This window comes from Emys orbicularis, chromosome 9, assembly GCF_028017835.1.
Source record: "Emys orbicularis isolate rEmyOrb1 chromosome 9, rEmyOrb1.hap1, whole genome shotgun sequence".
NCBI lineage: Eukaryota > Metazoa > Chordata > Testudines > Emydidae > Emys > Emys orbicularis.
The window spans coordinates 64288847-64316112 of NC_088691.1; the positions used below are offsets into that span (position 1 = coordinate 64288847).

Below are 27266 nucleotides of genomic sequence, written 5' to 3' on the forward strand. Positions count from 1 at the left end.
TTAGGACCATGTGCTGTAGTTATAGATGCTCAGCTCCCCTGAAAAAGTAGCATGTTGCGCACATAGATGTAGGCTAAACAGCACTACAAGGAAATGGTATCCTGGCTTTCTTGCCTTTCACTCCACTCAGACTGTAGGTCACAGTTGCTTTACTACCTCAATATAATGTTCACTATAAGCATTATTCCCTGGAATTGGGGTAAGCAAGAATACAAGTGGAATTCTTAAGTGTCTCTTTAAAACACTTTATTTTGAGTTTCTCTTGATAAATGTGACACAGCTTAGGGAGAGCTGCTTAGTTGCTACACTAAATGAATTTCAAAACATTGCAATCTGAAAATTCTCTTTTGTGCAACTGATAGGCATACTATACCTATGTTGTCCAGCTTCAGTATAAAAATCAAGCTAGTTTCCAATCTGTGTAGTCCATATAAATGTAATTCCTCTGTGTAACAATTATGAATTAAAGGATTTGGTCACAAATAAAAATCAAGTTCAGTCATCCAAGATCTCTTCATCCAGATTGATATCTGTAGTATCGATATCCTCCAGATCCAAGTTATCCAAATCATCATCCAAGTCTAGTAGTGCCTGAGAGAAGGAAAGCATTTAGGGTTAGGTGCCAGGAAGAAAGAAATTTTACTATAGTTATATATGTTGTAAATCCTTTAGTGGGTTATGTTTGCAAACAAACTTTGATGCAGCTCTTTAGACCTAGCCAGAAATACTGCTGCAATTTAAAACTACAAATACGAACTGCTTTGCTACTTGGAGTAGATACCTTCGGTTAAACATACTCTACTACTGCATGCGCAGCTGTTCCATATGGAACTGGCCTCTGGTCATATAAACAAGCAAAGGTCAGCTGCTGGACTAAGTGGGACCTAGTTTTGACTAAGAGCAAACACACACACACACTTTCTTAGCTGGGTATTTTGCAAATGTCAACACTGACTAGTGGTAAGTTAGTATCCTCACAAAATCAAGTGAAACTTTACAGTACGTAGTCCAGATATGCTAATCTATGCATCACTTTTTCCCTGATGGAGATTATAAAATATCAAAACTTGTAAATTTCAGATTAGCTTTCCTTCCCATCTCAGAGCTATACTTTTGAAACTGAAGTATACCTTTTCATCTTTTGTCATTGGAAGAGGATCAGAGTTTCCTGGAACTGGAGGAGCCACTACTGGTTTAGGAGATGGAACTAGTTCTTCCTCTTCAGATTCCTTGAGAGATGAAAATGAGATTTCATATTCACAAGTCTTTTTATATTTATTTAAAGCTCTGCCTAAAAGTCCAAATTAAAGATGCTAGCAAATCATACTTTCTCGCAAGGATTTGTTTCTTCCACTTAAAGTCTAAGGTTTCCCTAAGTAGCTTTTGAACAGCACTTTCCAGTTGCTGACGTTTGATTTTAGGTTTCTCTTGTTACAGTGGAAGTCACTTACAACTGAGACCACAAAATAATGCAACTTCTTATGCAACAGCAGCATGGAAGCTTCTCAGATTTTCAATTTAAGAAGTTCAGTTCACTTTGAAAATATAAATTGAGAACAAAATACCAAAGTGAGTTTTTTAGGGTTTACTATGGTAAAAGATAAATAGGGCCCTTTGTTTTTGGTTTTTATTTTATTTTATTTTTCCTGGGACTTTATCAGTGTTTACTACAACAAAAACAGCTGAAAATCAGTGCAAAAATTTTTTCTAGGTAAATATCAGAGTTTATTTTGGTGGACAGCAGGATGGAAAAAAGTATTCAGTAGATTAGTGGTTTGCTGCAGAACTAAAACAGAACTCAAAACCATGCCACCTCTGAGTTTAAGAAAACAATACATCTCTATTCAAATTAAAAGTTTTATTTGGGGATTAAACAGTTTACTGTTGTAGATGGAGTTATTTGACACACTAAAATCGGTTATCTTTAAACTATTAACTAACCACTTGAAATGGTGCGCATGAGATTCATCAGTACGTTCAGATACACACGCACTTGTGCCTGTTTGTTTGTGTATCTTCTAGACTAAACCTTACTTCAACAGGCAGCTTTGCATATACACAGATTAATGTATTGTATTTTCCTAATAAAACAAGTTTTTATATCTTTGAATGATATAAAAGTAGGGTAAAATCAGGAAAAAAAAAAAAGTACTTTTTGTAAAAATTGGTTTAAACTGAAAATGAAGGGGCTTAAAGATAAAGAATGTGCCTATAGGAGCAGGTTCAATTTACTCCCTGGGCCTTCTACAGGATGCTTGGAAGGGGGAACATTTCATGGCGTAAGTCTGAAGAACACAAAGCAGGACTAGGTCAGCATTTTCTTTCTCATTAAGAGTTCAGGGCCAGGGTTGGTTGGTTGTGTGTTTTAAAGCTCTCAAAAGGTAGTACCTGCTTAAAAGGCAGACCTTCCAATTACTGCAGGAGAAATGGAAACTGATCTCCGCATCTGGCAATTTGTGCCATTTTATAGTAGTACACTGGCTATCAAAGAAGTTAAGTTATCTAGTCATGTGATTAAAAATGTGTTGTTTTCATCACTTCTTAGACCACTTAAGTTTCAGAATGTTGGAAACAGTACCACAAAGGAAGACTTAGCTCTGAGTGATTCGTCCTGCTGAAATTTATTAGATATTTGCACTTGTACTCACAGCAACAAGCTATTACTCAGATGCAGCAACCATACAAGATGTACTACTAAGAATTTCTCACCCATCTTTCAAAAATCAAAGAACCATCGTTTAGCTCACAATACCAAACTTAGTTTGTTTTTGATGTCATGTACTTATTTTTAGTGCCCCAACTGAAGTACAGCAACTTATGCTAGTGGAACGATCTGTCAGTAATAGCTCAAGCGGTCAATAAAACTTGTGAAAGTATATTTTGATGGGGCAAGAGAAAAGTGACCCAAAGTAGTAACAAAAGCAAACTAGAGCAATAATTTGTCCATTAAAGGTGGGTGTAGTGTCCCCAGAGCAGCTGCTATATTGCACAATACCAGATCCTCCTCATCCTGGAACTTTATTGTACAGTTGTATCACTGACCTGGGATACTACTACTCCTGAAGGTTTGAAATCTTTTGCTTCTTCCAGTAAATTTCTTTCTTCATTTGGCTAACAAAACAGCAGAGAGAAAAATAGTCTTACATGAAAGGTCTTGCAGTAAAAAATTGTAAAATCATAGCTCCAAGTATGGAATCACCATTTATATTAATGAAAACAAAATATTTTACTTACAGTGACAAGTGGGTATTCCTTAGCTGGCCGTAAGTCAGTATGAGTTTCCTTTACGTAGTCTTCAACAACAAAAGCTTCTTTTAATCCAGGGAACAGGTTTTCATATTCTGTGGGATCAGCCAGGGACTCTGCAGCTTTCTGATTGACTTTAGAGAGATTCTCTCGCCACATTTTTACAACCCTGTTAATCGAACAGATCTATGCTGTAAGTAAAAGTTTTTAAAGGAACGTATTTCTACTTTAAATACATTAAAAAGTTACCTTGAAACTTGGCTTGGCAAATATGTACGTGCCAAGAAGGCAGCTTCTGGCAAACGTCCAGTTTTAATCAAGAGTTCCAAACAACAGTCAACCCTGGAAGGTTAAATATTGAAGTTGTCAGAGTAATACTATTTTTTCTGTTAAAATACAGAAAAGCAAGTATTGCATTTAATTTATACTTTATCATAAAGTTGCTGAAATAATGAAAACCAAATGTTAAGTCTTTCTGCTCAAACCTGAAGTACCACATTTTATTGTAAGAGATGTAGGATCATCAGTCTTTCTGAAAGGCCACATGCAGTAACTGTTAGGCACCCCAGAGTAAGCAAAATGTAGCATGGAACTTTAATCCTGAATTTCATTTTGAGAGAGAAAGTTTTATGGTCAAATACAATCCTAGTATAACATTATAATCAAGAGTTCTGCCAAGAATTAATTTGGCATTGATCTAATTTATTGGTGTTTTTAGTCTCTCTCAAATATGACAAAGAAAAATGCTAGGTAAACCTTATATTCAAAGTAATACCAAGTTGATTGAACAAAAATAAGGTACCAGTCCACTAACCAAAAATTTTATATACATGCTTTATGACCCATTGGAACTTTACAGACTAGTGTCTTTAGTATTATTTCAGCTGATACAGAAGACAAAGCCCAGTTCTACTTGAAGTCAACAGTGGTTTTGCCATTGGCTGCAATGAGAAACATCTTTCCTTCTCTCATTGAAGAGGAATTCTGTGTGATCTAACATCTCTACACCATGAATTAAGATTTATAATCTTGTTCTGGAGGTACAGGGATTTGAGTAAAGTGTTCTGACAAGGCCAACAAATTTAAAATGTCTTTATAATTTTACCAAAACAAAACAGCTCTTTGTAAGACTCAAAGTTTTAGCAGACAGTAAAATTGTAATGAAATGTCAAAAAGATTTTTCTTCTAATAAAAGAAATTTCAAAATATCAAGCTTGTCACATTAAAAACTGAGCACTTTTGAATTTGTTTAAAATAAAGCAATTGAAAGCTCCAGAGCATAGCAAAATGTCTAGAGCCACCAGTCTCTTGCCATTCTTGATTGAGATGATGCCCTGTCCCCTTTCCCCCATCTTAAATTTTTGAGCAAACAGTTTATATCAAGGCTTCCATACCTGTATGACCACAACAAATTTCAGTCTTTTGCTTAAAAAAAAAAAATAAAAAAGTGATGGTGGTGGGTGTCAGTTATCAAACTTCTCCCTAAAATGGAAGTGACAGATCCTCCACTGTACCCATGCTAGTGAGCACTAATAAGCATGTCCCATTACATTACATTACAGCAACAACTCCCAAGTCAGAACTGTCTGTTAGTCACATGATGATGGCTCTCTTCCATCTCATAAGGGATAGCTAAACAACAGGAAAATATTCTATTTCCACATAAGCAATTGTTGTAGCATACCTGTGGCAGCTATCTGATTAGGAATTTGAGGTGTGGTCCACTTCAGTCTGAGTATTATAAAAATAGTGAACATGAACACAATTCAAGCCTTTGTTTGCTACTTACTTTCCCTGCAAAAAGTAGCTCATAAAAGCTACATTGTTCTTGCCATCTTTTTCTGCTCCCTCTGCTAGCTTGTTCACCATGTGAGCATTTCCAGAAGCAGTGGCCAATAGCAATAAACCTCCATAGTCCTGTGCATGGTGCAGACACTCCTGGGCTAAGCCGAACTGGCATTTACTGATGGCAAGCTCAGCAAGTTGCTTCCACTTCTGTTCTGACTGTAAGAGATTTTCCATATTTAAATGATTTAAATTAAAGAACACCACATTTTTCACATTGTTTTTTTTTTTTTTTTAAAAAGAGACTTCTTTGAAAACTGCAGATTAGCAGGAGTATAAATTCAGTCAAGTTTAGGTCTCCTATCCCAACTTCACTTATATGTAAGGCTAAGATTTTGACACAGTTATTTTTAATAAAAGTCACCGTCAAGTCACAGGCAAAAAAAAAAAAAAAAAAAAAAAAATCACAGAAGCCTGCTACCTGTCCATGACTTTTACTAAAAATAACTGTGACAAAATAGGGGGGGGGGGGGGGGGGGGGGGAAGAGGGCAGCACCCACCGCTGCTGTGGCTTGCAGTGGCTGGGGGAGAGGGGCCCCTGCCGCTGTGGCAGCTGGGAGCTATGGGGGCCCCCCTGCAGCGGCTTGGAGCTATGGGGCAGGAGACTCCGAGTTGCAGAGTTCCCAGCCACCCATGGCAGCTGAGAGCTCTGGGTCCCCACTGGCTGACCGCTCCAGCCCCGCAGCTGAAGCAGAAAATGTCATGGAGATCTCCGGAAGTCACAGATTCCATGACCTCCATAACATAATTGTAGCTTACTTATATGTATTTTCCCCTGCACTCAGGATGTTGGAGTTCAAATATCCTCACAAGATGCCAATATAACAGCTATAGATTAACAAAGTTGTAGCATCACACAGACTATTTTATACACACACAGTTTCAGTGACTTTCATGTGGCAACTAGTAGGATCTTCCCTTTAGTAAGGGGAGGAAAGCAAGATGAAGAAGACACAGAGTATTGCCAAACCTAGTGTTTACGAATTTTTTGTTTTAAAACTAAGACTTTCAAAATATTTTTAATAATAAAAAAGCATATTGTAACTTAATTATCTGTCCATCCTTAACTTTAAGATGGACACTTTGTTCCTATTACAGAATAACAACACGACTGACAAGGCAGGTGGATAAATCATCTTCTATTGGATCAACAATGGGTGGGAGGGATAGGTCAGTGGTTTGCGCATTGGCCTGCTAAACCCAAGGTTTTGAGTTCAATCTTTGAGGGGACCATTTAGGGATCTGGGGCAAAAATCTGTCTGGGGATTGGTCCTGCTTTGAGCAGGGGGTTGGACTAGATGACCTCCTGAGGTCCCTTCCAACCCTAATATTCTATGAACTTCTGTTGGTGGAAGGGAAAAACTTTTAAGCTTACACAAAGCTCCTCTTCAGGTCCTGGAAAGATAACCAGTGTGTCAAAGATCAATCAAAATTGGTGCAGACTGCTAAGCATAAGAGGTTCACACATACTGTAGGAGATCACTTGAAGTGGGCAATTAATGAGACTATCCTCAAAGTTAGTTATGGGCCAGATCATCTATATTGGGCATTAGAAGTGGAGTTTGGGTCTTGGTGTTCAGCACCTGCAACTGGCAGATCTTTGGAGTCAGTGCCCATCCATTCACAAGTCCTGTTCTCCTGTACCAATTCTTGGCTGTGTTTCCCTTCCTTCTGGTCTCCACTGTAGCTCCAGTAAGAGCGCACAAAATTGGAAGGTAAGGTTATGACCCTGATCCAGTATGTATTCTCAGGGAATTCAGGTAGGTTTCCAGAGGGACAGCAAACAGAACATCCTCCCTCCCGACCCACAGAGCTCAATTCCCTATAGAGCACCTCCAGGAAAGTTTCCTCTGGTCGCTGGAGGGCGGGGGGAGGGAGTGCAGGCTCAAGGATTTGATCTCCATCCCCAGATCCTGATCCCCTCCCTTTACATGAGGCCTAGCCCTCTGTTAAATTCATCCCAAGACATGTAGGTTTTGCAGTATGAGCTTGACTTTCTGTTAAAATTAATCTTATGTTTACCTCTGCTTCCACCGCAAGCTGGTATGCAATCTTTAATTCTCCAAGCTGAAGAGCAAGCTCAAAGCGATGTTCAGGATCTGTGGATACTGCAAGAGCTTGTTGTTTGAAGCCCTAAACAGATTTTTCAAGAGTCAAATTGTAGTCTACCAAGTTCATCAGCAATCCTTGAAATTTCATTCTGAACACCAAATCATCTCCCTTTTCCCAAGCCAAATTGACTGTTGTATAAAGAACAGAAAAGACTGCTTTATTCTTAATTACTAATGTATAATATTTAGCAACAATTTTTTTTTTAAATAAGTGGTTTATGCATGCAGTAATGTGAGAATTCCCTACTGAGTAAACTGAAAGGTTAAACTGGAATTACAGTTTACATTTACACTGTTTACAGTTGCAGAAACAGTTCTCTTGCCTGTTTTTCAAGAAAATGTGCAACTCTGGTCCTCTGTTCCTTTGGAATTGTAGGAAGAACTTTGTCAGCCATACCAAAGTCTCTCCTCATTACTGCTGTCTGGTACTCGAGCACAGAGACCAACAAGGAGTAACTGACGATGTTTAGCTCTTTATCACCCAGATAAAGCCTGTTGTCCTTGGGGATATACCCTAATAGATACATTGTCCTATAACAAAAACAATGAATTTTAATCTACTGTAGGTATCCAACAGAAGATTCAGTAGATTTTATGATAGCAAGACAGTACTTACTATTCTAAAAGCTTACTGCAGTTTTACTAGTGATATACGTACTATTAGACAATTTTTATTATTCTGTGCAAATATTGCAGCAATGTTACTCAATATACATTAAACTAATGTGGTTAGAAAAAGTGGTGCATGCTAAGAAGTCAAACAACTTAGTGACAAGTTGAACTGTTTCATAACATGTTTTAAAAAGCATTACAAAATATATTGACAGATGAATATAAACTAGATACTCACCTATCCAAATGGGCAATAGTAACAATTTCTCCTCCAACATAGTAGTTCAGTCTGTTCACAGAACTGGTGTAAATAAAACAGTCGCCAACCCACAACCCTGTTTTTACAATCTCCTGAATTTCACCAAGAACCTGCCGCAAAAAAATAAAAATAAAGCGCATTTGGGGATTAAAAAAAACAAAAAACCACCAGCTACATGTAAACATTAGGACTGGGACAGCCATGAAAAACTACCCCCCATGTGAGTTTAAACACTCCATCCTCAACAACAGTGCAAGTTAAAGATGGAATTCTAGATACAAACTGGAAACATGCACATTTGTTTTAACATTTACAAATATATTAAGTAAAAAGCTTTCATGGAGGATTATTAAAATCTGGATTAATGATTCAGTTTTTGACCTGGACTATGTACAGCTATAGCTAAAAAAAAAAAAAAAAAAAAAAAAAAAAAAGGACTTTATTCTTGTTAATACTGCTGTCTGATTTACTTGTTAGACAAGGGCACAGCATTTTCTTATGAAGTGCTCATTAAGAACATTATTCAGCACATACCCACTAACAAAGTCTTGAACTTTAATTAAATTTCAACATTTGAAAATTAAAGAAGAATTTACACTACTATTTCACCCAGTTTTATGTCTGAAAATAATAATTTTAGTTACCCTATATACTCGTTCATTAGCCTGTTCGTTTGTAAGCCGACACCCCCAAGATGGTTAAGGCCTGGTCTACACTAACCCCCCAATTCAAACTAAGGTACGCTACTTCAGCTACGCGAATAACGTAGCTGAAGTCGACGTACCTTAGTTCGAACTTACCGCGGTCCAGACGCGGCAGGCAGGCTCCCCCGTCGACTCCGCGTACTCCTCGCGCGGAGCAGGATTACTGGAGTCGACAGCGAGCACTTCTGGGTTCGATTTATCGCGTCCAGACAAGACGCGATAAATCGAACCCAGAAGTTCGATTGCCTGCCGCCGAACCAGCGCGTAAGTATAGATAAGCCCTAAGTAAAAATAGCAAAAACTGTATGACCCTTTCATAAGCCGACCCTATATTTCAGGGGTTGGAAAACTTTGGCTCCCGGCCCGTCAGGGTAAGCCGCTGGCGGCAGCTCCCATTGGCTGGGAACGGCAAACCGTGGACACAGGGAGCTGAGGGGCTCCGTGCCTGCAGACGCTCCCAGTAAACAAAACGTCCCGACTCGCCAGCGGCTTACCCTGACGGGCCGGGAGCCGAAGTTTGCTGACCCCTGTTATATTTTAAAAGCTGGCATCACAAGAAACACTCAAAAGTTTTGCTAGAATTATTTTAATGTAATCTAACGTAAAACCTGTTATAATAACTGAACAAATATGTATTCACCTTCAAAATTACAGTCAATATTTAAAATCAGTAAATGGATATTTAAAACAAGTCACTTAGAACAATATGAGACTTTAAAAAGTCTTAAAATCCTTCAAAGTCTGAATTAGTCTCTGATTCACCAAACTGTTCATTAAACTCGGCTTCAGTCACAGCTGCACCTGCACTGTCATCGTAGATGTCGGGAGTGTTGTCTTCGGAGTCAGATTCCTTCTCATCATCAGCCTCTGTTGTGTCATCATCAAATATGGCATCGGATGATCTTCTGACCTGTCGAGTGCATTGCTGATACAGCATTTCCTAAATGATTTTTCTACATTTCCAAGGGAAATGGACACCCACACGTCCTTGATCCACGGGGCGAGCAGATTGATTTCGGGCTTCATAAGATTCCCACATTTTGTCAACTTCGCCATGCCTTAGCACATCCATTCAGACCACATTTTGCGTAGCCTGTCTTTAAAGGGTTTGTTCAGGCAGACATCAAGCGGTTGTAGAACTGAAGTTAAGCCTCCAGGTATTACAGCCAAAGTAGTTTTCATATTTTTGGCCACATTTTTCACCTCATCCGTCTTGTGTGCTCTGAACATGTCCCAAAAGAGCATAGCAGGTTTCTTGAAAAGTGCTCCGGGGCTCTTATTCCACACTTTTTCCAGCCATTCAATAGTCCCACTTTCATCCATCCATCCCTTTTCGTGTGCACGTACAATGACACCAGCAGGAAATTTCATGTTTTTGGGCAAGGTTTTTCTTTTAAAAATAACAACAGGAGGGCGCTTTGATCCATTTGCCAAACATGATAAAACCACCGTAAAATGGATTTTTTCATGGCCAGTGGTTTTAATTAAAACTGTTTTTTCACCAACACTAGTTACCGTTCTGTTGCTCGGGAGATCGAATGTCATTGGTGTTTCGCCCATATTTCCTATTTGTGACAGTTCAAATGCATATTCCTTTCAATATTTTATAATAAACCTTTGGAAAGATTCGATTTTTTCTTCCAGATCTCTAGGCAGCTTTTGCGCTGTCTTTGTTCGCTGACGAAGACAAGAGACCATGATGGTTCATGAAGCGAGTACACCAACCCGCTGATGCGACAAACACTTACGGCTTTATTGACTTGTATTTGTCGTCTTTCGACATTTGCAGAGCACGCAGACGAATTCCAGTTCTAGTGACAATGTACCCATTTTGTCAACATTCAACAACCCAATTATTGAGATTTCTCTCTAGCTCAGGAAATGAAGCGCACCTCGTTTGACATTTTTTCTTGCTTCTTGGCATGTCTTTCAGTGGTTTTTTCCCCCATCATTCTCTTACTTGCTTCTCATGGATACAGAATTCACGAGCAGCGGCGCAATTATTGTTTGCTTCTGCATATTCAACAACTTTACGTTTGAACGTTAGAAGACCTTTTTCTTTTGATTTCACCGTTCATTTTAAATACTAGCATGAAAATAGATTATTATTGTAGTTATAGATTTTGTAGAACTTTATATAGGAATGTCACCTGCTTTATCACTGTCAAATTATTGTTCGTTGTTTATTTCAAAGTATCCCTGTAGATTAGCATGTCTGTAGGGATAACAAGCTATTTCAATTTTATTAGAGATTCCATCAATTCTGCACATTATATTTTCATATTGGCTCAAGACTTATGAGGTCCATTTCAAGCCAATCTAGCCCACTAAACAAAGCCTTTGCAACTTTAAAAGGCTGCAGTATTAACATCAATAAATGGGTCAGCAAACTTTGGCTCCCAGCCTGTCAGGGTAAGTCACTGGTGGGACGTTTTTGTTTACCTGGAGCGTCTGCAGGCCTGGAGCCCCTCAGCTCCCTGTGGCCACGGTTCGCTGTTCCCAGCCAATGGGAGCTGCGGGAAGTGAACGGCGAACTGCAGCTATAGGGAGCTGAGGGGCTCCATGCCTGCAAACGCTCCAGGTAAACAAAACGACAATGTATTAGATATTCAATTCAATGATTCCATAGATTTTAAAATCATCAAATTTTGGTGTAGACCCGTTTATAAGCCGACCCCTGCTCTTTGATGCGTCACTTTTTTACCAAAAATATTCGGCTTATGAACGAGTATATACGGTATATTAGAACAGTGGTTCTCAACCAGGAGTCCGGGGCCCACGAGCAGGTTTCAGGGGGTCCGCCAAAATAAACCAAAGAGCAGGGCCGGTGTTAGACTTGCTGGGGCCCAGGGCAAAAAGCCGAAGCCCGAGCCCTACCAAGGGCTGAAAGTCGAAGCCAGAGCAACGTAGCTTCATGGGGTCCTCTGTGGTGTGGGGCCCTGGGCAATAGCCCTGCTTGCTACTACCTAACGCTGGCCCTGGCTTTTAATCTACTGGATATGCAGAAAAACAGCTGAGGCACAGGTGGGCTGTGGAATTTTTTTAGCATGTTGGGGGGCAGGGTGGGCTCAGAAAGAAAAGGTTTGAGAACCCCTCTATTAGAACACAATGCTGTAGGAGTTAAAGTGGAAAAATGGTAACACATTCTCTTTTTAGACATCTTTACGTTTATTATAAGGCCAAGATCTTTTATCCCAAGTTTCAACCAGAAGCATTTTTTCTCCGTTCGCTCCCAACACCTCAAAATAGAATTTCCAACAGATGTTAGGGCAAGTTTATAGTAAGGCTATAGTAATAATTATTCTGCATGATACATTAACCTTTTACAGACTAAAAGTCAGCTGTTACTGCACTCAAGGCTTGATCCAAAGCCTACTGAAGTCAGTGGAAAGATTCCATTGACTTCACTGGGCACTGCCCTAACTGCATTCCCACTCTTAACAGCAGTTACCTCAAAGGCATCTTCAATACCATCTTCAGTGACTCCCTCATGAGTTTCTTGCGCCGCTGCAACTTTTTCAGACAGATATTTCAGAATGAAGAATGATTCCTCTGTGGCAATACAGACCAGCTCACCCGAGTCAGACCAGAAAATCTAAATAAAAACAAGAAATAGCATTTAGGTTTTAAGGTGCTGTGCTAAGAAAGGAGAATACACACGTTTTATCAAAATATTTGTTCATTTGCACATCCAGTGTAGGGGTTTAAGAGACAGTGTCTACGTAAGAGTCTTTCTACTACAAAAAATATAAAAAATTAAAATATAATTTTTATCTTTAAAAGCTTCATGAGATTGACAAATTCAGAAAAGCCTGTAGTATATTCTAAATGCACCCCTGATATGACAGGTTATATACATACACTCAGAGTGGCATCTGACAAAACTCACATGTTTGGGCTGAATTTCAATTCTGCGTATCAATTCTGTGTTATCCCAGTCATAAAATGCCAAGCCATTAACAGATCTGACACCCAGTAAGAAACCTCCATAGATACCTACAAATAGCAAATGTGGAATTAGTATTTCACTAGCAAACATTTTTTCAGCAAAAGAGTTGCTGTAATCTAGCAGATTTAGGAAATACAAATAAAACCCACCCTCTGCACCAAAATCAGGTTTAAAGGACTTCTTCTCTTTGAAGTTCTTAAATATCTTTACAACGCTGTTGCTCTCCCTGATTGCATACCTAAATACACAGAGAAAAATGCACCATTACAAAACAATTATCCAGACAAGATAGCAAAATGTTATACTGTACAGCCATAAAGAACTGCTATAAACTACTAGACATGTAGGCTACTATATTTGATATTTCTTCAAAATTAAAAGTGCATTCAATATATAAAAGTTTCGTGTAATCCAAGCTATAGAATGCTTGTTACCCAATCCAGCTTTTAACTTTCAGACCAGTTTATAGTTTGGGTAGTCTGGAAATTAGCAGAAATTCATTTGTTTAATACAACGCAAAATAAAAACCACACTTACTCTGAAGAATCATGTGCCCATACGAACTCCTGTGCAGAACCAAAACTCTTGTTCCTCAAAGCCATAGCTGTGTAAATGATGTATTCACCATCCCCACATACTACTACAAACCTAAAGATGGAGAAAAATAATGTTTTGGTGTGGAAATTGTGTGCACAGACTAATGGGCATCACTAGAAGTAGATCAGTCATCTGGAAGGTATATTTTTCTTGTATGGCATATTTCTAAATTTTAAAATGTCAAGAATTCTATTCTGAAATGGAAAAAACAAACAAACAAACAAAAACCAATTACCGTCCATTAGGGTTGTGCTGAATGGTCTGGGGATAGATTTCGCAGCTCCCCATATCCTTTACAGCCAGTGGCAATCTTTCTCCATCTTTAATTTCAGCATCTCCCATAGCTTTCAAGTTAGCCTGTTGCACCTCCGAATGTTTAGCCCAAATAATTTTTCCATTCGAATCCATAGACATGGCAGGTTCTTCACGGCCAAGCTAATAAGAACAGCATATAAAGATAGTAAAAAACAAGCATCCTCAGCCCATTAAGTTGTTCAAATTTAATTTCATTCACTTTAAATACTTATGGATCTTTTGGAATATGCCAATAAATTGAAGTGCCCATTTTTTTAAATCACTTCAGAGGTATCAAAGAATAGTTTAGCAACAGAAGTTTGTGGCAATGGGCCACCATTTTCATTTATGCTTTCCAATTTAATATTAAGATACCTTAACAATAATGCTGCCCTCATCATAACCCAAAGCCACATTATTGGATCCTCTCAGACTGGCCACGCACCACACCCTCTCCATGCCATAGTTGAGAGTGCTTTCCAAGCGGTACGTGCTCGAATGCCAAATGCGGACAGTTCCTGGAGAAAAAGATATATGCAATTTCAGTCTCCTCTCTCAGTATTAGGGCTACTAAACATTATGGCATTTAACAACAAGAATCCAAAGACCACATATGAAACTAACACCTGTAATTTAAACTTTAGTGAAATAGAACCTTAATCTTTCAATCCCAGCAGTCTCACTGATGCTTGGGGGGATATTTGGTATCTCCCACAAGTGTCACAGAGACCAAAAGAGGGAAATCAGCACAGAAGAATCTCTTGGTGGGAGCTTGAGGGATCACAGGGAGGAGAAAGTAGGAGCTCCAAGCTGGCAGGCAGCTCTCACATGGCTGTGCAGAGATAGTGAGATGGAGTTGAACTGACTGGGGCCTCACTGCTTGCAGATGCCCGAGGCGTCTCAGCAGCAGTACTCCTGCAGTTCCTGCCTTCCTCTTAGCCATGTCCTTCCACCCCCTCCCGTGGGTTAGATTCACCTTTATTTGGGGTTTCCAAAAGAAGTACTCAAGGATATGAATGTGGAGGAAGATTGGAATTATTTTAAGACAAAGCTGCAGAAAGTATCTGAAGCCTGCATCCCAAGCAAGGGGAAAAATTCATAGGGAAGGGCTGCAGACCAACCTGGATGAGCAAGCATCTCAAACCAGTGATTAAGAGAAAGCAAAAAGCCTACATGGGATGGATCAAGGAAAGCCGGCTCTTGAAGGTCAGAAAGTGTAGGGATAAAGTGAACTGCCAAAAGCCAAGCAGAGCTGGACCTTGCAAAGGGAATTAAAACCAATAGTAACCAGTTCTATAGCCATATAAATAAAAAAGAAAACAAGGAAACTAATCCTTCCAAGCCTACAAAACGGTATGTAACCCATCCTACTGTTCATGTATATTAAGTGTCAGAAAACTTAAAAGTTACCATCTTCTGATCCTGTGATTATGATTGGCAGCTCAGGGTGGAAGCTGACACAGGATACATTTTGAGCATGTCCCTCCAGTGTTTGCACACAGGTTTTATTCTGTAAGAAGAGTTAAGATCAAGAAAACAAAACATTAACACTGCAATTTTCTCAGATCACTATCTTCAAAGAAAATTAATATAAGAATTGTGTAAGCATGTCTCTAGTCTTCTTTCTGTAACCTTTACTTCTGCTTCAATGTGTTCAAAGAACAGCATACTCTAAAGCATGGGTCGGCAACCTTTCAGAAGTGGTGTGCCGAGTCTTCATTTATTCACTCTAAATTAAGGTTTCGCGTGCCAGTAATACATTTTAATGTTTGTAGAAGGTCTCTTTCTATAAGTCTATAATATATAACTAAACTATTGTTGTATGTAAAGTAAATAAAGTTTTTTAAATGTTTAAGAAGCTTTATTTAAAATTAAATTAAAATGCAGAGCCCCCCGGCCGGTGGCCAGGACCCGGGCAGTGTGAGTGCCACTGAAAATCAGCTCGTGTGCCGCCTTCGGCACGCATGCCATAGGTTGCCTACCCCTGCTCTAGAGTCTGTCTTAAGACAAAACCCCCAACCACCAAAAATGAATTTGTTCCCATTAGTGTAGCTGCTTCTCTGTTTCCTAAGCTAACTGGGTTCCTATCTACAAAACACTTTGTTGAGAGCAAGGTGGCTCAATATATTAATACAAGACTCATTAGTGCCTGTACTTTTTGCTTCAAATCCTGAAAGCCAAACATAGATCTGCATAGAATCACAAGGGAAAACCAAGCCTAGTGCTATCTTTGTCCCACAGGCCCAACCTTTTCTTCTCTGCTCCTATAGCATTCAGCTCAGGCCACAGACTTATGAATGGATAACTCCCCCATCAATACCCAAGCAACACATACCTAGCTAGTGGGAGGAGAGGGGGAAGGAAATCACAGATGGATGGGACAAGGAACATAAGCAAGAACAGAAAGATGGAAAGCAACAAGGAGGAAGAAGAAAACAGACAAAATGATTGGAGAGAACAAGTGGATACAAAAGGAGACAATTATTCTCTGGACATACAGTAAAGCAGGGATGGGCAAACTATGTCCCGGAGGCCGCATCCGGCTCTCCAGACATTTTAATCTGGCCCTCAACCTCCCGCCGGGGAGTGGGGTCTAGGGCTTGCCCTGCTCCGGGGCTCCAGCCTTGGAGCAGGGTCGGGGGCTTACCCCGTTCTGCGTGGTTCCCAGAAGCAGCAGCATGTCCCCACTCCGACTCCTACGCATAGGGACAGCCAAGGGGCTCTGCACGCTGCTCCTGCCCCCACAGCTCCAATTGGCCGTGATTCCCGGCCAATGGGAGCTGCAGGGGCAGCGCCTGTGGACAGGGCAGCGTGCAGAACTGCTTGGCCACGCCTCAGCGTAGGAGCCAGAGGGAGGACATGCCGCTGCTTCTGGGAGGTGCTTGAGGTAAGCGCCACCTGGAGCTTGCACCCCAACCTCCTCCCAACCCCTTGGTCCCAGCCTGGAGCACCCTCCTGCACCCCAACCCCTCAACCCGAGCCCCACCCCAAAGCCCGTACCCCCTGGCGGAGCCCTCACCCCTTCCTGCACCCCAACCCCCAATTTCGTGAGCATTCATGGCCCGCCATAAAATTTCCATACCCAGAAGTGGCCCTCAGGCCAAACAGTTTGCCAACCCCTGCAGTAAGGGGATAGACAGAGCATGTGGGTACCCAATCCATTGCAAGGTGATTGGTCACAAAATAAAAAAAATGGGACGCACTACTCTACAAGAAAATAATCCAATATTATTCAAGACAAAGTTAACTTTTAACATTCAGATTTAAGGTGATTTCTATATTTCACAGCCAGTAAAACAGAATGTTACTCATAATTTTTAACGTACTAGTTTTAGTTGTTTTTCCAGAAAATACATCACAAAATCTCTCTATTTTCTATTCAAAGACATGGAAACTCCAGAATACTTTTCTCCTCCATCCCTTTCCCTCAATTTCCATGCCTTTGCTGCTGATGATGCCCAACCAAATTAATCTACTAAAGTGTTCACGAAGAGGTGAACACATTGTACCTGGTAATCCCAAATCTTGACAAGGCGATCATCTGCTCCTGAAATGAGGTAAGGCTTGTCTCCGCCACTATAATAATCAATGCAGTTCACTCCTTTTTCATGGCCTTCCAAAGTGAAGTTGGGTGAAGAAGAACCAAGCTGCCACACCTTGCAAAGAAAAAGATCACCATACCTAAGCATTGATCTTACCCTCATGGGCCAGCACCACCAGATAGAATGAGCTCTGAATAGTGCCTTCTTAAAATTCTAGAGACAGGAAAGATACAGCTAAGAAGTCTGTACCACAGCATCCTGATTTCTTAAATGCAGTAAAAAAAAAAAAAAAAAAAAATCTAATTACACTTTGGGCCAATATTTCAAAGCAATAAAATAGCTTTGTCCTTCAATGGTCTCTCTTACATGTTAAATCCCTCTGCATGTATGTAGACTGAAAAACCTGCACATGTATATATCACATTTACACACACCATACGTCACCGTATATGTACTAAGCTTACTATTGTTTCAGAAATCTGCAGTTCAAGTCAGAATTATACATATATCCTTAGTAGTTAGTGTGGATTTTAGAGTCACAAATCTAAAATGCTAAATGACGGTTTGTTAAATGGATCAGGGCAGGTTTCAGGTACATTGGGGCCCTAGGTGAAAACTTTGGCTCCTCGCTACCATACCAAATCCCATTCACACATACCCATTAATCGTAACAGCTGAAGGAGTCTTGAAGTATAGGTGGCCCTTTCTACAGTCCTAACACATAACGAAGGTTCCAAGGGAACATGGGGAAATCTCAGTGCCCAGATGGCCCCATGAACCCAGTAATGGCTCCACTGTGCATGAGAATCTTCAGGGTCTATTGCAGGAAAGGGAAGTGAGACTCTCAGTATAGGCACTCTGCTATCTTGCGTTTCCCTAAAATGGACTCTGAAAGTGGACGATTATGACAGTAAAGTTTCACCCCCCAACACTTATTGGTAACCCAAATAGAATCACAAGAGTCCATACATTTCTGCCAGTGATTCACATTTCAAAGATCAAATACAATAACTAATCTTGAGATTTCACAGATATATAAAGTCTTTATGCAGGCTCTGATGATCGTTCAACAAACTATAACTTGACTGAGGTCATTCCAATTTATATATGTCCTTGTATGTAGTATACAGTATTACTGCACATATACTTGTTTTATTAATTTAAATTTTCCCATTGTCTGTACAGCTGTATTGTTGTATTTATTCTGTCTGGTAATTATTTAATGAAGTTTTTAAAAAGTATATTTACTATACCTTAATCGTCCTATCCAAAGAGGCACTGGCAAACTGGTTATTATCCTTTGGGTTTATGACAATCTGCATAACATAATGAGTGTGTCCTTCAAACACCTGAGAACAAGACCATTTTTTATCCCAGTCCCAGAGTTTAATAAGCATGTCATCTGGGAAAAAAAAAAATCAAGTTAGGTATATGAATATTTAAAACTATCTTTTTAAAACAAAATTCTTAGTAACCCAATTTTCAAGGCTTGTCCATCCTAAAGGGAAGTGTTGCTACTATCAAAATAATTTATGGACTTTACTCAGAAGACTGTTTACCCTGAGAGGCGGGGATGACTACAGGGAATGCAAGGGTTTGTTTTTGTTTCCCTCCCCCACCCATGCCCCAAAAAAATAAATACCCAGGCTTCAGTTTAATGCAGAGGACTATCTAGGTTGCCAGAGATAAGAACCTAGTAATAGTCTAGGCTGCTTAACACAGCTAAACATTTGGTTCCCATTTCAGCCATTCAGTGTTCTCTTAAAGAGGACATTGGTGTTGGAGAATTGGACTGTTCTACTCTTTTTTATGAAAGTCTGAAAGATTTCTTTAAAAAAAGGTAGCAGTGGTGTGAAAAGATTAAAAAAAAAAACACCACACTTTGGCAATTTAGTTAAACATCACAAAAGTCAGAGTGAAAGCTGAGCAATTGAGAGGAAAGTGATTTTAAATTACTGTTTCAAATATTGGTATTTTTGTTAACACCTCTAACTTCAGGGACTAGTTAATATTTTGGAGAAAGGAATGTGTGTTAAAACCTCAACACACTATCTCTTCAATTAGGAGGGTGTACGTTATCAGCTGTCATACCCAAGACTTCCCCCAGGACTGCCAACCATTGTTTTTAAACAGTTTGCTTTATGTTTTGAAAGTGAAATCTAAAGGGAATTTGTGAGCAACATAGCCCATAGCTCCTGTACAGCTCCAGTGACCTACAAACATCTTGGAGGCACCTAGTCTGAAACTCTGAAAAGTGAGTAGTTGCAGAAAGGGTCAAGTTTCAAAGACAAGCATCAAAGCAAACACTGGAATCCTGAAGAGAATTTCTTCTGTTGTTAGTATAAGGATTTAGGGCTTGTTTACATGACCAGTTAGTCTGCAGCAAGCTGGGGTGTGAATCTACCCCTCACTAGTCTGCCACAAACTAACTGTCCATGTCAACCCTGCTTAAGCACACTAACAGTTCCTTACTGTGCTTTGATCTAGTCCCCACATGGACAGTTAGTGCATGGCAGGCTAGCATGGAGTAGATTCACACCCCAGCTTGCTGCAGACTAATTGTTCACGCAGACAAGCCCTTAGATTGCCTATTTTGTTTCTCTCACTGTTTCCTGCTGTTTTCTATATGATTTAGTCTCTTGCTTTATTGGTTACGTACTTCCTTGAAAACAAAAAGTTATAAAAGGGATGAACAGCCTAATTTGGCACACATTAAGACATACTGAATTAAGCAAAAACTGCTTGCAGGCAGATCCTTGACTCTGCATAAAGACTCCATTCCATCTAGAGCAGTGATTCCCAAACTTGTTCCGCCGCTTGTGTAGGGAAAGCCCCTGGCGGGCCGGGGCGGTTTGTTTACCTGTTGCGTCCGCAGGTTCGGCCGATCGCGGCTCTCAGTGGCTGCAGTTCGCTACTCCAGGCCAATGGGAGCTGCTGGAAGCGGTGCAGGCTGAGGGATGTGCTGGCCGCCCTTCCCGCAGCCCCCATTGGCCTGGAGCAGCGAACCGCGGCCACTGGGAGCCGCAATCGGCCGAACCAGCGGACGCGGCAGGTAAACAAACTGGCCCGGCCCGCCGGGGGCTTTCCCTGCACAAGCAGCGGAACAAGTTTGGGAACCACTGATCTAGAGTGTAATCCAGCTATTCTTCTCACTGTTCTTGCAACATAGTCAGTTCAGCTATACTGTTTCTTTTGTTTTCAGGAGATACTACACCTCGGTTTGTTCTCTTAAACCCCGGTTCTGCAATGGACGCAGCGTTTCTTCTTTTTGCTTCTAGGCATCTGGAAAACTAGCTCTTCCCTTTAACTTCCTAAAGAAAATCTGACAGGCCAGTGCCTACTTTTTTCCCCCCTTTATAGAAGATGGTGAGTGTCAGGCTCAGTCAGAGCACAATTCATCTCAGACACTTCTAAGGACTACACATCAATACTAAAGGATCAAGATAACAGTTAAATTTGCTTACTAGGGAATCTAGATTGAATGTTGTGGGCACAGCATGAAGCCAACAATTCTGTCTGATGAAAGCACGTTATGTTTAAAGTGTAAAACAATAGGACAACTCCAATATCACTCATGTTACAATCTTACTATGAAAACACTACAGTGCTTCTAGTTTTAACCAGCAAAATGAAATTAATCTTGATATATGTCACACCTAAGTATGGCATGTCAATCTGCCAAACAGCAGATCATTAGCATGTAAATGAACTTATTGTTTGGCAGACACTAAGCAACTAGACCTTCAGTTCTTCTTTGACAAGAGCTTAACCTATTACATTTCAAATGCTAAGTAAAGTTGAGATTCTATTAAAAACATGAAACTAACTTGGAAAGAAATAATTTGAGATGACAAATGAGAAGTAGGCTACTTGCTCAAGAATTCTTATTTCAGCAATAACAGTACAAGCCATGTAGTTTCTCATTGTTTATAAGATAACAGTCTGAACAGAGTTGTGAGAGAACAATCAAATTATACTGAAAATTTCTCTTACCACTGCTAGTTAGAATGAAAGGCTGAGTAGGATGTACAGCAATGCAACGAATATAATCGGAGTGTGCTTCGAACATGTGAACTCTTTCCAAGGTATTGTAATTGAAAACTCTAATTTGCATGTCATCCTATAGATAAGAAAATAAAGACACTAAGATCAGCTTCTCTATATAAGTATTTCACATTAAATAAAGGCTAATATTCCATCTTCAAAGAGTCTTCATCCATAAAAGTTAAGAACTGCATTAAAAAAGTCTCAAGAAATGAAACAATGCCAGCATAATTATTCTGACATAGTTTTGGTTCAGAAATTTACATTACATGATCCTATTTTAAGGCATTTATAACTATGAAGAATTCATCTATGATCAAAGTTTCTCAAAGATGGTCTTAGCCCAAAAGATCACTTATTTTAATTTAAGGAAAGTCTAAAATTCCTTTAGATATTTTCACATTATATGACCATGAAAAAGTGTTTTCCATGCATTAAGGGCTTTGTTCTGCTCCCATTAAAGTCAATGGGGAAAATTTACATTGATATCAATGATATAAGATAACTGAAAAAGGCACTGCCAACTTAGATTTCTTTTTAACTGACTATTTAGGAAATAATGCTACCCCAAAAACAAAACAAAGTCCTCCCCGCCTCCCCAAAAAACAAACAACCACCACCACTATTTTAAAGCTTTTAAATATGATGTCCTGAAATCTTTACGTTTTTAATCAATTTTTAAACCATGTTAACTTGGGAGCATAAAAATATTTAGGATAAAGTTTTCAAAAGGTTTAGATGCAAAGGGCAGGGCAGCAAGCCTCCCATCCCAGGTCAACAGACGTGGCTCGTGCTACCATGCTAAAAATACCTGTGTAGACAGCACTGCAAAGTTGCAGCTTGGGTTGCAGCACAGGCTCTGAAACCCACTCTCCTCCCTAGACTTCAAAGCCCAAGTTCCAGCCTGAGCCAAACCTGTACACAGCAATTTTTGACATGGTAGCACCAACCCTGCAAACCTGAGTCTGTCAACCCAGGATGGAAGGCTCGCAGCCACAGGCTCTGTAGACTTACCCTTCGGGTTTGAATGGCTTGTGTACAAGGAGCAGCAATGAGCACTAGAGGGGTGTGATTTCTAAAGTGCACTGGCCTGCATAGACTCTGCTGGCAAAAACTAAGTCTGCATGGGCCAGTTAGTGTGCAACACATTGGTGCAGCTCAGAAATCACACCCCTCTAGTGACACTGCTGCTCTAGGTAGACAAGTCCTAAGTCTCACTGAAAGTCACTGGGACTAGGTACTTTTGAAAACTTTATCCTAAATGTTTTGTAGGAAGCAACATGATATATGCTGGGTTGGGCCTACTCCCTTCTCCTTCCATATATATGCCTATTTGTTACCTCTTCAGTATCAGCTTTCTAACGTCTGTCACTAGCAGGCAACATCTTTCAAAGCTAGAAAAAAAGCTTGCACGTGAGCTTCCCCCCAGAGACGTGTATAAGTGTCATTATGCCAATGCATAGAACAGAGAGCATAGACAATGAACAAGACAATGAAAAGTGACAAGAAACTCGAAGTATTTGATAGCAAACAAAGTAAGAGTACTAATTTTTCTACTAAATTTTCTTTTATGGAAATCTTAGCTTTTACTTTTTTCTATAGTAGATACAAAATTGTCAGGCAAAAAAAAAAAAAAAGTGATTTTCAAGTTGACTGTCCAGTTAATAAATGTATTTTAAAAATATAAATGCATCATGGACAATTTTCAATGGGTCAAAGGCATTTGACCCATTTGAAGACTTATTCAGAAATTGTAACAAATTGAAAACATGCTGGGCATACACAATATCAACCTTAATTATTAATTCAGACACACACATTGCATGCACATCTGGATGCATATTAAAATATAACTTTGTTTCAGTGATTGGATATGAGGGCAATATGATTTGTATGACAGATTAAAAATGTAACATGGAAATAATGTTTATTTCAGTGGTTACAAACAGAGATAAGTAGATTGACACATGCTTGCATCTGCAACTCTGCTTCTGTAAATATTAAAAAGGCTGACAAATATGCATGCAAAACTAATTCAGACTTTCTTCTTTAGTAATGCAATGTTAGGGTTGAAAATATAAAAACAAACGATGATTATATACAAGATATATATAAACACACACACATATATTTTACAGCCTGTAAGGTATATACTTTGTAACATCAACTGTTACACTTTGCTGACTTTTCACAACTGCAAGACTAGGATGGATTTATTAAGCACATTTTAGTATGGAGACAGAAGTACATTCAATGGATAAAAGTGGCTTAGTGTTCTAAAAGTCAACAAAAATTTCTCTAAAGATTCTGTATTAAAAATAATTGAGGAAAAGCATAGAAAACAACAGGTAAACTTTTAAAATCGTATTACCTTGAATAGTCCAAGTCCTTTAGCCTAATTACAGGGACATTGTTAAGGTACTGTGCATAATACATCTTTTAAACAAGTGCCAGAAATTATTTGAGTTGGTAATATAGATCGGGCCAAAATATAAAGTAAACCACCAATTTATATTTTTCTGTTTTTAAAATGAAAGTTTGAGCTTTAAAGTGCCATTCTATACAATGGATTTTATGAGAATGTTTTGGGGGAAACGAACAGCTATAAACTGTTATCTTCTTCCAGTGTACAAGTTAACATCGAACCACACTTCTGGATGGTGTGTAAGAGTGCAACGAAGTAAAGAGAAAAGTGGGGGAATGTATATGAAACAGACAAACAAAAAATGACAACTTACAGCTCCTGTCACAACCCAGTTTTTTCTTGCCACAAATTTTGCAGCTCTGACTGGCAGGTCACATACTTCAAAGGTCTTCACTAGAGTCTAAAATTAGAAATATTGGGATATATTACTGAGAAAATGTCAGTTTCAAAATCTGTTCAGCATTTCTTAAAACAGACCACTTTTGAATAGTTGCAAGTTTAAGAATGGTCAAGGAGCTCCTAGAGAAAGGGATCTGTCCTTTTTAACAGATGTGTGTATAAACATAAGAAAGTCAGGTAAGGGGAGGTATTTACACTCTGGTGCAGCTTTGCATAGTCTTAACACATTTAATACCTTCTGGAATAAACTAAAATGAAAATAATTTGCAAAAAATAAATCACACTGTATATAGTCAATAAACCCTGGAATTTATGTGATCTCCATAGACCTTTATATCTTTCTTTAGACTGTTTCTTAATGTTTGTGATATCACCTGAACAACATATGCTGAGGCATCACACAGATTGCAAACAAATGAGCCTCAAGTTCAGGGAGATTGAACAGAAAAAAATAAGTTTAAGATCAATTTTGTGCTTCCCATCCCTACTACTCTTAATATTCAAGGCATTTAGCATATAAACAGAAAGCTCAGTGCTGGGTTAACATCCTAATCTATCTGCTTTATATCACAGTACTGATTTGTCTCTGAGGCTACAATTTGAAAATGCACTGCCCTTCGGTACATTGATCTTTAATGGCGGCACTCAACTGTAAGTGGCATGAAACCCATGAGTTTCTTGAGGACACTTGGTGACTCAGCAAATTATAGTTTTTTTGTTTTGCCTTCTTAAACAAAAAACAGTGATTTTATTATATTATTATTATTAAAAGTTCTTTCCATACATTTGCTGCAGAAAAATGCACTTCCCATATCACTATCATCAGGATACACATATCAATGAATTACCATATTGCTACACTGAACACACTCCTGTTTCTAATTAGAAATAGAATACAGCAGAAAAAGTTTACCTGTGTTTCATGATTCCAAACACAGACACTGCCATTGTACAGGCTAGCTAACATCCATGGCTCGGTGGGGTGCAAGTCCACACTCTTTACTCGGTCAGACCGAGCTGTTAGTTTTCGCTTAATATCGAGTCGGAGAGGCTAGAGATCAGAAAAATTAAGAATGCTAAATTATTCTTCAACATAAAAATGGCATGGAACTGTTTTAACATATCTGCAGTGTAAATAAGAAAAAAACTGAAAGTTAGACCTAAAATAAAACCAGTCAGCTCTGTTTTGTGAGCACACACATCTCACACGCTCCTCATCCTATCTACTTGTTTACTTAGTTCTTGTAAGAGAGTCTTTGGAATATAAACAAATACTGGCTCTGAGTGGCATCATTCCCACTGAGTTCTCTGGAGCAGGACAGGGTCCCAGTAGAGTATAGAGCAGTGGTCCCAAACGCGGCGCCCGCCGGGGCATCTATGTGCGCCCGCGTCCTGGCCAGCGGACAAGCATCCGCCGAAATGCCGCCAAGAAGCAGGGTCATCAAGAGCTGTCACCGCCGAAATGCCGCTGATTTTCGGTGGCATTTCGGCAGCGGCGCCTCTTGATGACGCTACTTGTCGGCGGATGCTTGTCCGCCGGCCACAGTCCTCGGTGGCTTGTCGTCCGGCGCCCACCAGACGAAAAAGGTTGGGGACCACTGGTGTAGAGGATTGTTCTTGTGCATTTTTTCTTTAATCCACATGAATATATTGCTTGTGAAGAGGTCCTGATCTGCACAACTGGAAAATGTATCTACAGAATAAGCTCAAGAAAAGGAAGGGCAGTGCATGCTTCCAGACAACATCCTGCCCAGTATGCCCATAAACCTATACTGAGCGGATAGCGAATAGACAAAGCCACCTCAAACGCAAAAGAGTTGGCAAGTTTTAAGGTCCATTCTCTCCTTTGTACTTCTGTTGTGAATGTAGTGAGGAAGCCAGTTATCACAGACTGTGATGTGTAATGGAGACACCTGTCCATTAGGAATTGAAGCGAATCTAACAACTCCTTTAAAAAAAATCAGACAAACACAGAAGCCAATGATAGTTTTAAAAGAAGCACTACAAAGTAAAAAAGAATTTTAAACCTTCCATTCTACCCCGATTTTGACTTCACCTATAACTCTGGCAATACAAAACCAAACTACCTAAAATTTCACTGGTTGAATTCATGCCAAGGTAATTTTTCTAGAATGAGGCATTTCATAATGTGGAAGTTCTAAAAATGATGACCTTATTTACTGCTTAATAACACCTACTTCTGCTGGTGACAGACAAGCTTTCAAGTCACGCAGAGCAGATCTGAAGCTTTGTGTGGCTCAAAAGCTGGTCTCTCTCACTAACAGAAGTTGGTCCAATAACAGCTATTACCTCACCCACTTTGTCTCTCTAATACCAATGAGCTACACCTTTAACTGTCTGACTACTATACCCCTTTCAGGAGGCTGATTGCTCTTGCATACCCCAACTTTCACCTCACTTGAAAACTACTTGTATTTTTATGTCTGATTTTGTAAGCAAGTGTCACAGCCACACTATTACTGAGAAATTGCTTTCTCATTTTTACCAATTATAAAATAAATCACAACCTCCCTTCACCCCAGCTGAGAAACACTGATATATTATGTAGCGCAGCATAAGCAAGTCATCATTTGTATGAAGTTTTAATGTGTCCTGATTTTGCTAGTGCTTTTCATGTAGCCTATTGTAAAACCAGGCAAATAGGTAGGTGAGTTGATGTATTCCCTGGAAGACCTCTGTGTACCTCCAGGAGTGCACGTACCCCCGGCTGAGAACCACTGGTCTGACACCTTGACCTGGTCCCCTCAGCACATCCGCTCCCAGCATCTCACCAGGGATTAATTCCTGCCACGCACCGTCCGCACAGCCTCAGGGACAGCGCTGACCTGCAAGAGCGGGGAGCGCCTGGGGGTGGGGGTCTGGTTCCTTTACAGCCCCCAGAGACGGGAACCCTGCACGCCCTTCACCACCTCTATGTCCCGGCCCACCCCCAGCCCGGCGGCCAGCTCCTCTGCCCCCGCCAGCCCCGACACCCGGCGCCAGCCCCGGGCAGACAAGGCCCGACCCAGGCTGGCCCCGCGGCCGGACTCACCATGGCTCCACAGCCCCCAACTCAGCAGCAGCTGAGACGTCGCTCTCTGAGCCCAACTGACCGACGTGGAGCTTCCGGCCCCGCAGCTCTCGCGACATGTAGAATGAAAACGAGAACACCGTACACAAACGTTTCCGCATCTCAAACATCGCGGGAACGAGACTCCTTGTTCCCATGGCGTCTGTGG

General features: G+C 40.1%; 1 protein-coding gene across 1 annotated transcript; it reads right to left on the reverse strand.

Moving 5' to 3' along the window:
* Positions 1-229: 229 nt before the first annotated feature.
* COPB2 (COPI coat complex subunit beta 2) lies at positions 230-27127 on the reverse strand. The gene is made up of 22 exons (XM_065410477.1): positions 27080-27127; positions 24941-25078; positions 23942-24028; positions 21153-21279; positions 18413-18561; positions 17127-17273; positions 15028-15127; positions 13993-14135; positions 13559-13758; positions 13264-13374; positions 12876-12964; positions 12667-12773; positions 12229-12372; positions 8053-8183; positions 7526-7733; positions 7114-7224; positions 5036-5250; positions 3496-3588; positions 3235-3415; positions 3043-3111; positions 1131-1229; positions 230-591 (listed from the first exon to the last, which is right to left on the reverse strand). The coding sequence occupies exons 1-22, from the start codon at positions 27080-27082 to the stop codon at positions 496-498; spliced, it is 2748 nt and encodes a 915-aa protein (XP_065266549.1). The 5' UTR covers positions 27083-27127; the 3' UTR covers positions 230-495.
* Positions 27128-27266: the final 139 nt, after the last annotated feature.